Here is a 17,693-nt window from a genome sequence, read left to right on the forward strand (position 1 = left end):
GGAGCTGGATGAACACAGCAGGCCATTGCATCCTCCTGTTAGAGGCCTTCTGACAGTAATACCATCACTGCAACAGTTCAGAGTTTCAATACTCTTGTTACAACACCAGTATGATTGTTCATAGTGTCAGTAATGTTGGCACAACCCAGTATTATCGCTCATGGTGCTAGTAAGCCTGATCAAAGCACCAGTATTATTGTTCCTAGTGCCTGTAATACTGGTCAAAGCAATTATATCATTCTTCATAGTGTCATTAATTCTAGTGACATTTTTTCTGAAGAAGAGTCCCAACCCGAAACATTAAACTTTCCTGCTCCTCTGATGCTGCTTGGCCTGTTGTGTTCATCCAGCCTCACACCGTGTTAGCTTGGATAGTCTGGGTTTGCTTTCACTGGAATGCAGGAGGTTGAAGGGTGACCTGATAAAGTTTATAAGATTGTGAATGACGTGGATAGAGTGTAAAATATGAGGCCTTTTTTCCAGGGTGGAAGGACCAATTACTACGGGGCACAGGTTCAAGATGCGAAGGGGACGGCAAGCGTTTAAAAGAGATGTGTGGGGCACATTTTTCACACAAATGTGGGAGGTGAGTGCCTGGAACACACTGCCAGGGGAGGTGGTGGAAGCAGACACATCGGGTTTTCGAGTAGATTTGTAGCTCAGGTTGTGGGTGTTAAGGTTGGTTGGCTCGCCGAGCTGGTTTGTTGTTCTTCACTGATGATGTTATCCAGCATGGTAACGAAACGTCTGCAGAACAACAAACCAATTCGGCAAGCCAACAACCTCAGCAGACACAATGGCAGCATTAATGAAACACCTGGACGAATACATGAATGGGAAGGGAATTGAGGGATATGGATCCTGTAAATGAGGACAACTTTAGGATGGAAGGGCAAAATATGTCGGCGCAGGCTTGGAGGGCCGAAGGGCCTGTTCCTGTGGTCCATTGTTCCAGGTCAAAAATCACTCAACACTAGGTTATAGTCTGAGATAGTAAGAACTGCTGAGGCTGGAGTCAAGTATAACATACTGTGTAGGGGAGGAGCACAGCAGGCCAGGCAGCATCAGAGGAGCAGAAAAGTTGATATTTTGGATCAGGACCCTTAGGTTCATTTGAAGGCACTAGCTTTTGGACCTCTGCTCTTTCCTCAGGTATACGGTGGAAGAGGGGTATACCGACAAAGAATTTATAAGCAGAAAGGTAACAACCCTAAAATTGGCCTACTGACCGCCTCCTGTTGAATCTTTAATCAGTTAGCAAGGAGATGCAGGTTTCCATTGATTAAAATACAAATCCCAGAAATTCTTTCAGGTGATTTCCCCGAGATAACTAAAGTTTGTATCAGTGTATAGAAGAGGCGATATCTCAGGTCAAGCAATACATTTTAGGCGTGAGGCCTTGTTTAGGATCCGTCTCTGTTTTAACCTGAAGCCATTAATGATGGTCTCAGCACAAACATTACTGTTGACACAGCCAGTAATAATGGTCACAATACCACCCCCCTCCGGTACAGTCAGCGTTGTTACTCATGACCCCAATACTATTGCCAGAGGCAAGGTGACCCACCAGTCATCCCTTTCCAATGAGAACAGCCTATGATCAACTTTAAATTGGGGATAAGCTACTACTTCCTCAAGAAGTCAAATTTCTGTTGTTGTTGTCCTCCATTAACAGGAACGATCAATAGCCTGGCACCAGAACTTCGGCTGTATGCAAGTGCCCCAACATTATTTCCGAGATAATAAAATGTGAGGCTGGATGAACACAGCAGGCCAAGCAGCATCTCAGGAGCACAAAAGCTGACGTTTCGGGCCTAGACCCTTCATCAGAGTTGGCACGGGTAGTTCCGGTTAAAGGAGGTCATTTCCGGCCTAGCTCGGGTTTTTCCGGGACCCGCTCGGATGTTTTCGGACCCGCTCGGATAACGCCGGCGTCGCTCGGGTATTTCCGTCACCGTTCGGATTTCCCAGTCCCGCTTCCGCGATTACGGGTCACGCTCGGGTATTCTCGGCCCAGGCCCCGGTGGCACAGGGAGAACAGGTAAAGTTGGTCGACTACGGCTCTAGGAGTAATTACAACGACGGGGCCGGGCTCTGTCCTCTCTCAGGCGGCTCCGGTCTTTGCCAAACTCCGAGGATTTGAATTCCCCGCCCGGGGCCTACAATGGTTAACATTGGTGACAGCTGTGGCCACAGGATCCCTGGAGTGTGCTGCATGTGGTGTCCCCCAGCATTTCCGCGGGGTGGTGGGATTGCCAGTGGGGGTCAGGGCCAGCGGAGCGCCCGGTGCCAGTGGGGGTGAGGGCCAGCGGAGCGCCCGGTGCCAGTGGGGGTCAGGGCCAGCGGAGCGCCCGGTGCCAGTGGGGGTCAGGGCCAGCGGAGTGCCCGGTGCCAGTGGGGGTGAGGGCCAGCGGAGCGCCCGGTGCCAGTGGGGGTCAGGGCCAGCGGAGCACCCGGTGCCAGTGGGGGTGAGGGCCAGCGGAGCGCCCAGTGCCAGTGGGGGTCAGGGCCAGCGGAGCGCCCGGTGCCAGTGGGGGTGAGGGCCAGCGGGGGTGAGGGCCAGCGGAGCGCCCGGTGCCAGTGGGGGTGAGGGCCAGCGGAGCGCCCGGTGCCAGTGGGGGTCAGGGCCAGCGGAGCGCCCGGTGCCAGTGGGGGTGAGGGCCAGCGGAGCGCCCGGTGCCAGTGGGGGTCAGGGCCGGCGGAACGCTCAGTGCCACTGAGGGTCAGGGCTGGTGGAGCGCCCGGTGCCAGTGAGGGTCAGGGCCGGCGGAGCGCCCAGTGCCAGTGTGTGTCAGGGCCGGCGGAGCGCCCAGTGCCAGTGGGTGTCAGGGCCAGCGGAGTGCCCAGTGCCAGTGGGGGTCAGGGCCAGCGGAACGCCCAGTGCCAGTGGGGGTCAGGGCCAGCAGAGCGCCCGGTGCCAGTGGAATGCTGGAACGGCCAGTGTGTCCCAGACCCTGGAGCTCTCCCTGCCAGTGTTGTCCAAGCATCTCCCTGCGACCCCCCCGACCCCCCAATGGTCTTCACTCCAACAGTGTACCAGAAAAGTCATTTCTGGTGGATCTTTATCCCAATGAGAGTCACAGTTGCTGAGATTCACTGTCTATTGTACCCAGTACGCCTGTGCAAATCATGACAGTGTCCCAATCTTGACTCAGTGCAAGTGCGAACCTACTGTGTTCCAGTAATAATTGTCGTCAAGGAAAAGCTATTGACAACTAGAGGGATAATAAAATGTGAGGCTGGATGAACACAGCAGGCCAAGCAGCATCTCAGGAGCACAAAAGCTGACGTTTCGGGCCTAGACCCTTCATCAGAGAGGGGGATGGGGGGAGGGAACTGGAATAAATAGGGAAAGAGGGGGAGGCGGACCGAAGATGGAGAGTAAAGAAGATAGGTGGAGAGAGTGTAGGTGGGGAGGTAGGGAGGGGATAGGTCAGTCCAGGGAAGACGGACAGGTCAAGGAGGTGGGATGAGGTTAGTAGGCAGCTGGGGGTGCGGCTTGGGGTGGGAGGAAGGGATGGGTGAGAGGAAGAACCGGTTCGGGAGGCAGAGACAGGTTGGACTGGTTTTGGGATGCAGTGGGTGGGGGGGAAGAGCTGGGCTGGTTGTGTGGTGCAGTGGGGGGAGGGGATGAACTGGGCTGGTTTAGGGATGCAGTAGGGGAAGGGGAGATTTTGAAACTGGTGAAGTCCACATTGATACCATATGGCTGCAGGGTTCCCAGGCGGAATATGAGTTGCTGTTCCTGCAACCTTCGGGTGGCATCATTGTGGCAGTGCAGGAGGCCCATGATGGACATGTCATCAAGAGAATGGGAGGGGGAGTGGAAATGGTTTGCGACTGGGAGGTGCAGTTGTTTGTTGCGAACTGAGCGGAGGTGTTCTGCAAAGCGGTCCCCAAGCCTCCGCTTGGTTTCCCCAATGTAGAGGAAGCCGCACCGGGTACAGTGGACACTGGGGAAACCAAGCGGAGGCTTGGGGACCGCTTTGCAGAACACCTCCGCTCAGTTCGCAACAAACAACTGCACCTCCCAGTCGCAAACCATTTCCACTCCCCCTCCCATTCTCTTGATGACATGTCCATCATGGGCCTCCTGCACTGCCACAATGATGCCACCCGAAGGTTGCAGGAACAGCAACTCATATTCCGCCTGGGAACCCTGCAGCCATATGGTATCAATGTGGACTTCACCAGTTTCAAAATCTCCCCTTCCCCTACTGCATCCCTAAACCAGCCCAGTTCATCCCCTCCCCCCACTGCACCACACAACCAGCCCAGCTCTTCCCCCCCACCCACTGCATCCCAATACCAGTCCAACCTGTCTCTGCCTCCCTAACCGGTTCTTCCTCTCACCCATCCCTTCCTCCCACCCCAAGCCGCACCCCCAGCTGCCTACTAACCTCATCCCACCTCCTTGACCTGTCCGTCTTCCCTGGACTGACCTATCCCCTCCCTACCTCCCCACCTACACTCTCTCCACCTATCTTCTTTACTCTCCATCTTCGGTCCGCCTCCCCCTCTTTCCCTATTTATTCCAGTTCCCTCCCCCCATCCCCCTCTCTGATGAAGGGTCTAGGCCCGAAACGTCAGCTTTTGTGCTCCTGAGATGCTGCTTGGCCTGCTGTGTTCATCCAGCCTCACATTTTATTATCTTGGAATCTCCAGCATCTGCAGTTCCCATTATCTCTGACAACTAGAGGGAGCTTTATTCTGTCTGCAGCCTCGTGCTGCACCTGTCCATGGAGTGCAGACACCAGGGGGACAGTGTTGAGAGAACATTACATTTATTTAAAATCAGTAGAGGAGGCTTTACTTTCAGTTCAAAAGAGTAGACAGCGCTTTATTCTGTATCTAACTCTATGCTGTGCATGTCCTGGAAGTGTTTGATGGGGTCAATGTTGTGGGAGTTCTAATTTCAGTTTTAAAAATAAGAGGAAGATTTACTCTCTACCAAACCCTTTGCTGTACCTTTTCGAGGAGTGTTTGGGGGGCTGAGGGGAAGGTACCTTCAGTTTAAATAAATAAATCTTCAGTGTAAGTAAAGTTTTACTTTAGAGTGGAGGAAGCTTTATTCCGTATCTAACTGCCCCTATAGAAGAAGCTTTACTTTTAGTTTAAAGTGGACATGAGGCTTCAACTCTACCTGGTCTGTGCTGTAACTCTGCTGAGTGTTCATTGGGAAAAATATTGAGTGGGGGCTTTATTTTCCATTTATATTTGGTTCAAAAGAGTAGAGAAGGTTCTTACTTTCAGTTCAAGAGAGTAGAGAGAGCTTTATTCTATATAAAACCCTACTATCGCTGTGCTCCAAGTGTTTGATAGGAACAGTGCAGAGGTACTCTTACTCTCCGTTTACTCTCAGTTTAAAAGAATAGAAGAAGCTTTACTCTGTATCTAAACCTGTGCTGTTGCTGTCCCTCTCTTCAGTGATATATTGTGTGAAACCAGTTGACATGGCGATGAACAGTGATGTCCCTCATTTACTGTTTGGAGGCTCTTTTTCAGCGATTATCCCCCCTCACTCAGTTGATGTCAGGTAGGCAAGAAGTTTGTGATTAAAATATACAATCTTGACTTCAGTGCAACTCCCTGTCAGTCAGTATTTTGCCTTCAGAAAATGAGACTTTTTTTCATACTAAGCATTTCTTGCCTGTCCCTCATTGCCTAGAGGACAGTTAAAAGTCACCCACATTGTTATGGAGTCACAGAGTTTAGGCCAGACCGGGTTAGGATTGCAGATTTCCGTCCCTAGGTGCACCAAATGAGTACTTGTGACAATTGACAGTGGTTACATGGGCGTCATTACATTTGCTTTTTATTCTGGGTCGGGGTGAATGAGGGATGAGGAAGGTGAATTGGTACATTGCTATCCAGAGGCCCAAAGTTAATGATCTGGGGGCACAAGTTCGGATTCCATCATGGCAGCTGGTGGAATTTAAATTGAACTAATAACTCTGAGATATAAAGCTGGTTTCAGTAATAGTGACCATTGATTGTTGTAAAACCCCAGTCTGATTCACTAATTCTCTTTAGGGAAGGAAATCCAACATCCTTACCTGATCTGGCCTACAACGTGGTTGACTCTTAACTGCCCTCTGAAAACAGCAAACTATTCCGTTTGAGGGTAGTTGGGGATGGGTAACAAATGTTGGCGTTGCCCAGTGACACTTACATCCCATGAACAAATGAAGAGAATACCAGGACAGGGTAACCCCACTGTTTGTTTTGATTCTTCAATCCCTCACTGCTCATGTCCATTCAGAGATTGGAGAGGCAGAGGTGGTATCTGGGCGACAGGTCACCACCGCCCAGAAATCTACCTCCTGTGACAGGATTAATGCTTGGGTACATGTGAAAGTCAGAGACTATGTAATTTCAGACATTTGACTTGCCTTCTGACTTACCAAACTCTCAGCATGAGCAATCAGCAAGGTTAGGAACTTATTTGATTGTTATTTATTAATTCACAACACGTGGGCTTCCCTGGCAAGGCCAACATTTACTGTTAACCTTTATTGCCTGAAGTGATGAGGTCATTCAGTAAAGATTAACGCTCCACTTACCTGGATGGGTGCAACTCCAGCAACACTCAAGAATTTGGCATCATCCAGAACAAAGCAGCCCAACTAATTGGCATGATGAAATAATTGCATGGAGGCCGTATCCTATCACCAAGCCACCCTTTATTTATACATGCACAGTACATGGATTCTGACCAGCCAGCTTAGAGCTAGTCCCTAGAGTCCTGAGAGTCTCTGAAAATCCTGTTCAAATCTGTCAGCCAGGGCAACCTGATTAGACCAGGTTAACATTTTCAATCAGGAATCTTACACTCAATACCCAAAGCTCTGTAGACAGTACATTTCAAACCCAATGACCGTTTCCATCTAGAAGGACAAGGGTAGCAGATACATAGGAGAATTGCTACCGACCCACACGCCATCTGACTGGAACACATTGTGTTACATTTTTATTTTGGCCTCTTTCTCTTCTCAAGCGAAATCCGTGAAATCCCTGATAACCAGGAAGTATTTGCTCACAGTAATACGGACCAGAGCATCGTCATCGAGCTGCTAGAACACCAGAATCACGTTCCTGATCAGGAAGCAGCCAGGTCAGTGACTGCACCAGCAGGATGTGTACTAGCCTGCTCCAGGTGGTTAGGGGGTGGGAGCTGCAGAGAGAAGGAATGGGAAGCTGTGCACAGAGTGAGGTAAGAGAAGGGTGAAAACCCGTGGCACCAACAGCACCAAAATTGAAAGGGCAAGCACGAGCCACAGTCTGAGAATAGCCAAAAAAAGGCATGGTTTGTGACATGCCTATTTTTAAAAAAAGCAACATAATCCTTATGGGCTCAGACACAAACTGTCCATGGCTCTTGGCGAATCAGGATTGGCTGTGATTCTGCCATGTTGATTGGGGATTGATTGGAATCCTCTCTTGTTTAATGGGATTGGCTGGCATTCTCCCTTGATTGATTGGAATCCTCTCTTGTTTAATGGGATTGGCTGGCATTCTCCCTTGATTGATTGGAATCCTCTCTTGATTGATTGGGGATTGGTTGGAATCCTCTCTTGTTTGATGGGATTGGCTGGGATTCTCCCTTGCTGCTCTAGCTATACAAATACAAGTTGTTGCTTGAGATTCAGTGCTTCTTTGTGTTGTCAGGTACCATTTTGCTGATATTGCGAGCAGTAACGATGTGAGCGGTATGGACAGCACAGAGATTCTGAGTGTGGAGCCTGTTGGCAGTGACCAGATTACACTACAAGATCCCAGCAGCGCCTGGCTCCTCTCTGGGAGGCAGCAGGTGGCTAAATTCAATGAGCAGGTGTGTGGCAGGTGGACAGCTTGCCAAGGTCTGTCCACCAGCGGGAGATATTAGAGATGGGTAACTAAGTGTTCAGACGAAGAGGGAAGTTTAAAAGGGAGTCGCTGTTTGGTGGGGTTGGGGGTGGGAAATAGTTTCTGTGGGTGTGCAGGCAGCTGAATGTCCAGCTGCAAAAAGTGGAGTCATTAAAAGTGTGGAAGTGCAAAAAGATGGGATTGAAGGAGGTCAGAGAGTGTGGGGTTGGAGATTGCACCCATCAGGTGAAGGTTGTAGGAGATTGGGTGGCAGCCAGGGACTGAAAGATGAGTGTTTTTGAACAGACTTTGCCGAAGGGGAGTATAGTCAATGTATGAATAGGGGTTGAATGGCACTTGATTAGGTTAGTATGTGGGACAGCAGAGTTTGGGATAATCTCTGAGATTGGGAGAGCATTGTAACACTGAAGTCAGTAAGTACAGCTCATAGTTACAGCTACAGAGATCATCAGGCTAGTGTGTGAATGATGTGATTTGTCTGTTTTATCTTATTCTACTTTTGTCCATTTTTTGTTACAGGCTAGAAATACTGTGACAATTCACCTGGCACTGTTCAGACTCCCACAGTACTCCACTGATATCCTCATCACATTTAATGATCCGACAGTAATCAGGTACTTCATCACTAACTAGCTTGGAAGGAGAAAGACTGAGGAAGTAATGGAATTTTTTTTGCCCAGAAGCCTGCAAAAGCTTCTTTTTCAAGTACCTGTATTTCTTCTTCTTTCAAAATTTCCTACTGTACCTGCTTCTGCTGCTCTTTTGAGATTAGTACACCATGCCGAAGCTTTTGAGAAGTTCTCAGACTGTCAGCTGTATTGCAGTGCAGAAGGAGGCCATCCTGCTCTCTGAATATGCAACGCGACTTCATGCTCCCCTGCTTTTTCCATGACCCTGTACGTTGTTTCTATTGAAATAATCATCTAGTGCCTTCTTAAGTACCTCTGAATCTGCCTCAAGTACAGTTTCTGGTGGTACCCCCCCCTTTTTCTCCTCCTCTCTCCCCCCCCAGCCCTTTTTCTCCCCCCCCCCTTTTCTCCCCCCCCCCCATTTTCTCACCCCCCCCTTTTCTCCACCCCCCCCTTTTCACCCCCCCCCTTAACTCCACCCCCCCCCTTCAACCACCCCCCCCTAATACTCCCCCCCCCTTTACTCCCCCCCCCTTTCTCCCCCCCCAAATCTCCCCCCCCATTCTCCCCCCCCCCTTTCCCCCCCCCACCTCCCCCCCCCCCTCTCTCTCCCCCCCCCCTCACTCCCCCCCCCACTCTCACCCCCCCCACTCCCCCCCCCCCTCACACCCCCCCCCCTCTCACTCCCCCCCCCCTCTCTCCCCCCCCCCCCTCTCCACCCCCCCCCCTCTCCACCCCCCCCCCCTCTCTCACCCCCCCCCCTCTCACTCCCCCCCCCCCACTCACTCTCCCCCCCCCCTCTCTCCCCCCCCCCCCCTCTCACTCCCCCCCCCCCCCCCCTCTCACTCCCCCCCCCCACTCTCTCCCCCCCCCCCTCTCTCTCCCCCCCCCCCCCCCCTCTCTCTCCCCCCCCCCCTCTCTCTCCCCCCCCCCTCTCTCTCCCCCCCCCCCTCTCTCTCCCCCCCCCCCTCTCTCTCCCCCCCCCCCTCTCTCTCCCCCCCCCCCCTCTCTCTCCCCCCCCCCTCTCTCTCTCCCCCCCCCTCTCTCTCTCCCCCCCCCCACTCTCTCCCCTCTCTCTCTCCCCCCCCCTCTCTCTCTCTCTCCCCCCCTCTCTCTCTCCCCCCCTCTCTCTCTCTCCCCCCCCTCTCTCTCTCTCCCCCCCTCTCTCTCTCTCCCCCCCCTCTCTCTCTCTCCCCCCCCCTCTCTCTCTCTCCCCCCCCTCTCTCTCTCTCCCCCCCCTCTCTCTCTCTCCCCCCCCTCTCTCTCTCTCCCCCCCCCTCTCTCTCTCCCCCCCCTCTCTCTCTCTCTCCCCCCCCTCTCTCTCTCTCCCCCCCCTCTCTCTCTCTCCCCCCCCTCTCTCTCTCTCCCCCCCCTCTCTCTCTCTCCCCCCCCTCTCTCTCTCTCCCCCCCCTCTCTCTCTCTCCCCCCCTCTCTCTCTCTCCCCCCCCTCTCTCTCTCTCCCCCCCCTCTCTCTCTCTCCCCCCCCTCTCTCTCTCTCCCCCCCCTCTCTCTCTCTCCCCCCCCTCTCTCTCTCTCCCCCCCCTCTCTCTCTCTCCCCCCCCTCTCTCTCTCTCCCCCCCTCTCTCTCTCTCCCCCCCCTCTCTCTCTCTCCCCCCCCTCTCTCTCTCTCCCCCCCCTCTCTCTCTCTCCCCCCCCTCTCTCTCTCTCCCCCCCCTCTCTCTCTCCCCCCCTCTCTCTCTCTCTCCCCCCCCTCTCTCTCTCTCTCCCCCCCCTCTCTCTCTCTCTCTCCCCCCCCTCTCTCTCTCTCTCCCCCCCCCTCTCTCTCTCTCCCCCCCCTCTCTCTCTCTCCCCCCCCTCTCTCTCTCTCCCCCCCCCTTTCTCCCCCCCCCCCTTCTCTCCTCCTCCCCCCCCCCCCTTTCTCTCCTTTCCCCCCCCCCCCCCCCCCGTCAAAGAGTGCCTCATTCCTGGATCTATTATTGTAAACCTGTATCTCTCCCTCCCCCCACCCCCCTCCCTCCAACACATTCACATCATTCCTGCGATGCGGCACCCACAAACTGTACACAGTGCTGCAGCTGAGGTCTCCATGTGTCTTGTTCAGCATCACCTCTTTTATGTTGTGCTCCATGCTCCTATTAATAAAGTTTTCTTCACCTGTCTTGTAACCTTTTAATAATGCAAATTTAAACCTGGCTCACTCTGCTCTGCACCCTCTATAGAATAACATCCTTTCAGTGTTCTTCCAACCAAAATGTATCACCTCACACCTCACTATAAGATATGTATCATCCACAACTTTAAAGTTGCCTCCAGCACACCATGATCGAGATCATTAATACATTTCAGGAAAGCAAATGCTCCAATGCCCACCTCTGGAGTACTACAACACAGACCATCCTCCTCCATATCCATTGACCATTACTATCTGTTTGCTTTCACGCAGCAAATTTTCTGTTCTTGTTACTAATGTCCCTGTTATTCCACAACCTATAGCTTTCCTCCAGTCTGGTGTGTGGTGTTATGTCAAACGTACATAGGGAATCCATGTACACCAATAGTGTTACTCTCAATCAGCCGTCTTTGTTATCCCGTCTTCTGGAAACTCCAGCAAATAATCAAACACCGTTTTCCTTCTGTAATCCATGTCAGTTCCCCTTAACTAGTTCATGCTTTTCAATTTGACTATTAACTCTATCTAGAGTTATTGTTTCTAAAAGATTCCCCATTGGTGAAATGAAACTGGCTGATCTGTAATTTCTGGGTTTATCTTTCCAATTTCTTTTGAACAAAGGCATAATGTTAGTGATTCTTTAGTCTTCTGCTACTCCCCTGAGTGTAGAGAAGACTGAGAGATTACGGTTGCACCGTCCGTTAATATTGAGCGCATCGCATCTGGTCCCTTGTCAACTTTATACACCAGTGTATCTAATCTCACACTTCCAGGGACTGAATTTCCTCTTCTTGTCCACTGTAGTCTGGGCAGCTTGGTAAAGACAGATGTGAAGTGTTCATTTTAATACCTCAGTCACACACCAAGTTCCTACAACTGTTCCACAGCAAATAATCTATGTACCCCTATGTAGATCTGAATTTAAACAACTAATGAATATTAAATACGAATAAGTTTATGTTTTGCTAAGGAGATCAAGGTTCTATTTTATGCATCAGACTCTCAGCTTCTGTTCAAGCCACCCACCATCTCCCCTCTGCTTCTATGTCATTTTCATGACTTCACCAGTTAGAGAAGGAAGGTGCTTTGGTCCGTCCTCCCAACCAGAGTGCTACAGAAGCCCTCCATTGAAACACTAGTTTTGTTTACTTGTTTCTGAAATTATTTCAGGGCTTTGACTTACACAAGCACTTGTAACCATAGTTCAACACTTTGATCATTCTCTGCATGAAGAATTTTCTTATCTCTGCCAAAACTCACTCTTCAACCAGTCTGAATCCACTAACTCCTTATTCCATTGCTGAACTTAATTTAGAAATAAAAATCTGGCCCTACTACATTCCCTCAACTGTTTTATAAACTCTTTTTAAGATCTGCTTCAGGTGTCTCCTGTTGGAGCTTAAAGAAACTCTCATTTCTCCTGTTCCTCCTTCTCTTATAAGACTCATGGCTTTTTCCCTGCTTATCCAAGATACCATTCTTCAGATTGGAGGGAATTATATGGAAAAAAAGAACAGTTTTCATTCAATTTTATCTGTCCTCATCCCAGAGGTCACCGGATATAATATTAATGGAGCTGATAATTGATCAAGTGATCCTTCTCTTTTTAATTTAATCTAAAACTTTAGAGATATGAGGTGAAGCAAGTACTCCCAGAAGAGGAAAACTTTAAGAGCCAGAATTCCAAAATCAGAAATTCTGCCCAATCACCTTCTCCACTCACCGCATGTCAGGTCTGAAATTACACCAATATCACAAAAATATAGTCCGGCCGTTCAGGCAGAATTGGAAGATCCCAGTAGTCTACGTGAAGAAGGGGAGGATGGGGTTGGAATCTGTTCCAGGTCCTCACCCAACAACCAAAAAGTAGACAAACTGACCATTTGGCTAAGTGCTGTACTTGGGATCTTCCCATGCACAAAAAGGTTGTGGAATAGCTGAGAGCCCAGTACATTTGGTGGTGCCAACTCTTCGAGGAAAGGTTGAACAGCTTGGGACTATACTGGTTGGAGTTTCGAAGAATGAGAGGTGATCCTGTTGAAATACAAGATTCTGATACAGGGAGGGTGGATGTTGTCCCTGGTTGGGAGAGAATGGAGCCAGAGGACACAGTTTAAAAATAAGGCATCTGCCATTTAAGACGGGGGTGGGGTGGGGTAGGGGTAGTGCTGTGGTGGGTGGTGAACAGGAATTTATTCTTTCAAAAGGTCATTGAGTCATAGAAGACTACAGCATGGAAGCAGGCCAGCTGGCCCAACGTGCCCATGCTGTCTAATTTTCACAATTGAAGTAGTCCCATTTACCCGTGTTTGATTCCTATCTCTCCATACCTATCTTATCCATGTACCTATCTAAATGTTTCTTAAATGACACCTGTACTTACTACCACCACCAGTCTGGCAACCTGTTCCATACCCTCCCCGCTCCCTCTGTGTTTAAAAAAAAACTTACCCCTCTAGACCGTTTTGTCATTACCGTTTGGAATTTTTCTTCCCCTCTCAGAACAAAAAAGTTTGGGTCATGGAATATATTCATGGCCGGGTTAGGCAGGTTGTTGATCAGTGAGTGAATCAAAGGACATGGAGGGATATAGAAACCAGGGGGAGACAATTTGACCTTTCAACCCTGCCCCACCATTAAGTGTAGTCATGGTTTATCCTCTCTCTCAAGATCATATTACTATACTCTCTAATCCTTTGATGCAATTGAAATATAAAAGTGTCTGTTTCTTTCTTGAATTTATTCAGTGACTTGACCTGCACTGCCTTTCATGGTAGAGAATTCCACAGCTTTGTCACCCTTTGAGTGAAGAAGTGTTTCTTCATCTCAGTCCTGAATGATCTATCCTGAATCCTGAGACAATGTCCCCTGGTTGTAGACTCCCCAGCCACAGAAGACATCCTCACTGTCTCATCCCTTCGAAGCTGTTTAAAAAAATTATACATTTTACTTTGATCCCCTTTCTCATTCTTCTAAATTCTAGAAAAGACAGGCCCAGCTGAACTGGTCTGTCCTTGTTGGACAGTTGTGCTGTCCTCGGTATCAGCTTAGTAAGTGTTCACTGCCCTCCTTCTCTGGCAAGAGTAACCTCCCTTAGGTAGGGAGACCAAAACTGTACACAATACGCCAAGTGAGGTCTCACCAAGCTCTGTATGGCTCCATTAAGGCGTTCATACTTCTGAACTCCAATCTCCTTGCAATAATGGCCAAGATACCATTTGCCTTCTTCATTACTTGTTGTACCTGTATTTTCATTGACTGATGAACAAGAACACCCTTTGTACAGTCACATTTCCCAATATATCACCACTTAAATAATATTCTTTTCTATTTTTCACACCGAAGTGTATAACTTCATGTTTAGCTGTATTGTATTGCATCTGCCACGTGTTTCCTCATTTGCTGGTCTTGTCTGCATCAGTTTGAGCCTCTTGGAATTCTGTTCACAATTTACGGTCCCAACTAGTTACGTGTTGTCATCAAACTTGGTTCTTTCCTGGTCATTCATATATATCATATGTAACTGGGACCCAAGCACTGACCCCTGCAGGACCCTGCTAGATACTGCCTACCACTCAGAAAAACGATTGATTTATTCCAACAGTCTATGCCAATATATTACCCCTCATTTTGTATACATTTCCCACGAAAACCATATGAAGGACATTATCAAAATGCTTCTGAAAATCCAAATCCACTGGTTCTCCCTTATCTGTTCTACAAGTTAAGTATGATTTTGCCTTTCATGGCAGACATAAAGGTGGAGTCTAAGGTTTTGGAGTAGATTTGTAGCTCGGGTTGTGGGTGTTGAGGCTGGTTGGCTCACTGATTGATTTGGTTTGTTATTCCGTAGACGTTTCATTACCCTGCTGGGTAACATCATCAGTGCAGCCTCCGATAAAGTGTCAGTGTGTTTCTTTCCTCCCTGGAAGGTGGAATTGTGGCCATGTGAGATTGACCATAATCTGATTGAATGGCAGGGCAAGCTGAATGGCCTTTTCCTAATTCAGATGTTGCTATATTCTAAAGTTTTAAAGCTATCCTGATGTGTCCAAGCTCTTCGACATTTGTAGCAATTCTTGGGACAGTTATTTTTTTTAACTGTGGCTCTCTTTTTTTTTTCCCTCTTTTTTTCTCTGTCCCAACACTAGTCCGTTTAGCAGCAGTGTGGGTGGGAGTTCTGTGCAATCAGGAGGGATGTCTGCCAGTGCTGCGCCACACTGGACCCTGCAGCAGTTCCGCACCACCGTGCAGTCCTTCCGGCTCCTGGATCCGACCATTTTCTCCTGAACACCTGTGCTTTGTGGTTAGACATTGCACTGTGGGGACGGCGAGAGTCTCGGTCATCTTCTGCTTGCGCATGGTGCCCAGACTGTGACAAACGCCATTGTGGACAAGTACGCAGGTGGATTTTTCAATCGTGGACGGGAGCTTTCGTTGAAAGAGGATGAGGTATCCATACTGTTAGGTAATACAGACTTGCTAACAGGAATAAGAGGAGACCATTCAGCCCCTGGAGCCTGTTCCACCATTCATTGAAATTCTTGGCTGATCTGTAATCTAACTCCTCATATCTTTGCCGATACTCCTTTATACCATTGGTCATCAAAAGGAAAATCTCAGATTTAAAATCAACAAGTGATCATGCATCAGTGATGTTTGTGGAGGAGAGTTCCAAATTTCGATCACCTTCACTAGGTCAAAGTGATTGCTTCTGATACTCCTGAAAGGTCTTCATTTTCATTCTCTGCATTAGAATCTCGGATTTTCCAACCACTCAAAGCAATTTCTGTCTCTTTCCACTATACTTGCTTCCCTCAATAGCTTTAAAACTTTGATTAAGCCACCCTTTAATCTTCTAAATTCCATGAAATTTTGTAATATTGCTATAAAAACATAATTAGGGCAGTGAAATGTGAAGCCATGTTGGCAAGGCTGTCTGTCTGCATTCAAATATTTCACTCCATTTAATCCCTCAATAATACTTCCCTTGTCCAATTTTAATTGTCCAAGGTAAACAAAGGGGAAGGGACCCATCTAAAGAAGGGTCACTGGACCCGAAACATTAATTCTGAATTTGCTTTACGGATGCTGTCAGACCTGCTGGGCTTTTCCAGCATCTTCTGTTTTTTGTAAACAGTAAGGGTTCTGATTTCATCCAACTCCAGCTGTCCCTGTAGGCTAGTGTTTTTACAAATCATAGTGTAAGAGAGTCCCTACAGTGTGGACACAGGCCATTCGGCCCAACAAGTCCACACCGCCTCTCCAAAGAGTATCCTACCCAGACTCATTCCCATACCCCTGCATTTCCCATGTCTAACCAACCTAACCTAAACACCCCTGGGCACTATAGCATGGCTAATCCACCAAGCCTGCACATCTTTGGATTGTGGGAAGAAACCGGAGCACCCGGAGGAAACCCACGCAGGCACGGGAAGAATGTGCAGATCCCACACAGACAGTTACCCGAGGGTGAAATCGAACCCGGGTCCCTGGTGTTGTGAGGCAGCAGTGCTAACCACTTGCCATCCCCTGGCCAAATCCTAGCAGTTTCCCAATCACTTCAATGCCTTTGACTTAGACACTACCCCCACTCTGCTCCTTTCAACTTCTCCCTGTGCCTTTGCTCATGCTGTGGTTGCCTTCTCGTTCCTTGTCCGTCCACCACTTGTCTTGCTGGCAGACTCTTTGTTAATGGAGAGAATCACCATCATGTGCAGCTGTGCCCTCACCCAGGAAGCCTGTCCATCTCAAGCTGTTCTGAAAGTTGTGTTCCATCTAGATACCCTCCCAAACTGGGCTGTTAATTGGTTTGTGTGTCTGTAAGTCTCTGTATGCGTAGAGAGACAGTGTGGAGAGGGGTGCCTCTTCCGCACTAGAATGCTTTGCCGACCATCTCAATCCAGCCCTTTCTCCCAGCCACCATTCTACCAGTTAACAGCTGGTTATCTCATGGGAATCCTCGCTGTCTTCCTTTTGTGACCCTGACGTGCCATGACCTCATTAGCTCAGTGCCACACTGGATGAAATTAATGGCTATTCCGAATGTGCCAGCCCACAGCCCCTGTTATTCACCTAACCTGTCCAGGGGTAAACTACTGCGCAGTGGAACTTGGTGAGGCAGCTACAGCCATCAGCCTGTTCACAGGAAGAATCTCCAGGAGCTGGATGTCCGTGAAATATTCTTTTATACAGTGACTTTCACCAGCTCAGATGGCTCTGACGCAATGTACAACCAATGGCATAGTTCTTCTAAAGTGTAGTTACAGATGCAGGAAACACAGCAGCCAAATTACACACAGGAAGCTCTCTCAACCAGCAGGATGTTTTGTGACTGGATAATCCACTGGCTGTGAGATAATAACCAGGACATCTGGGGGAGGATTCCCTGGCTCTTGTTGGTAGTAAGGGCCGTGGGATGTTTCCTATCTCCCAGTGGTGGGCAGTTGGCTGGATGAAAGCAAGCTGTAGTTTGATGACCTGTCAAAATTAGGCAGCCTGAAATCAGCCCAGCTGACAGGAAGTGAACTGTGTACAGGCAGTTTCTAGTCACTGACATCTCTGCTACCTAGTGAGTTTTAGCTGGTTGGCTGAATGATTGATTTGAAATTTAATATTTGTTTCAAATCTGGATTCTTTGGTGGGTTGTTGTAAAGGCCTGAGTTATTTGACACATAGTATATACTATTCCTTCATGGGTTATGTGTTAATAACTTAATAAGCTATTTCAGAGCACCTGGCAATTAAAACAATATGTTAATTCACTGACCAGAGATGGTGCTAAATCATAGAGCAGCCATGGTGGCATGAGATACCGGGACAGTTGGTATCTGACCACTTCCTGCTCCTATGAAAGGTCCCTCCCCACTCTGCAATGTCAGTTGTTTTTAATCTGTGTGGTGTTGGAAGAGGGTATGAAACTAGTTTCCGTGACACAGAGGGAATTTTCCACCGTGTTTCCTGATATTCCAAAAGCAGGCAGAGGCCTCTCATTGGAAAATGTACTTCCCAAATTGTTGTTTTCCCTTCTTCCCGTCTGAATTGCTCAGATGTCATTTATTTAAGTC

General features: G+C 49.0%; 1 protein-coding gene across 1 annotated transcript; it reads left to right on the plus strand.

Annotated features, from left to right (window-relative positions):
• Positions 1 to 1,974: 1,974 nt before the first annotated feature.
• Positions 1,975 to 17,646, plus strand: rangrf (RAN guanine nucleotide release factor). Its single transcript, XM_059642560.1, has 6 exons — positions 1,975 to 2,041; positions 5,428 to 5,536; positions 6,998 to 7,114; positions 7,669 to 7,831; positions 8,386 to 8,480; positions 14,778 to 17,646. Exons 2-6 carry the CDS (start codon positions 5,454 to 5,456, stop codon positions 14,914 to 14,916), a joined length of 597 nt encoding a protein of 198 aa, XP_059498543.1. The 5' UTR covers positions 1,975 to 2,041; positions 5,428 to 5,453; the 3' UTR covers positions 14,917 to 17,646.
• Positions 17,647 to 17,693: the final 47 nt, after the last annotated feature.

The sequence above is a fragment of the Stegostoma tigrinum genome, chromosome 45 (assembly GCF_030684315.1).
Source record: "Stegostoma tigrinum isolate sSteTig4 chromosome 45, sSteTig4.hap1, whole genome shotgun sequence".
Lineage (NCBI taxonomy): Eukaryota > Metazoa > Chordata > Chondrichthyes > Orectolobiformes > Stegostomatidae > Stegostoma > Stegostoma tigrinum.

Bases quoted from the DNA above. Each gene is read 5' to 3' on its own strand.
- rangrf (XM_059642560.1), top strand. From the start codon at position 5,454: ATGGCGATGAACAGTGATGTCCCTCATTTACTGTTTGGAGGCTCTTTT. The intron at 7,832-8,385 runs GTGTGTGGCAGG...TTTTTGTTACAG, and splicing joins TGGCTAAATTCAATGAGCAG to GCTAGAAATACTGTGACAAT. The intron at 8,481-14,777 runs GTACTTCATCAC...TCCCAACACTAG, and splicing joins AATGATCCGACAGTAATCAG to TCCGTTTAGCAGCAGTGTGG.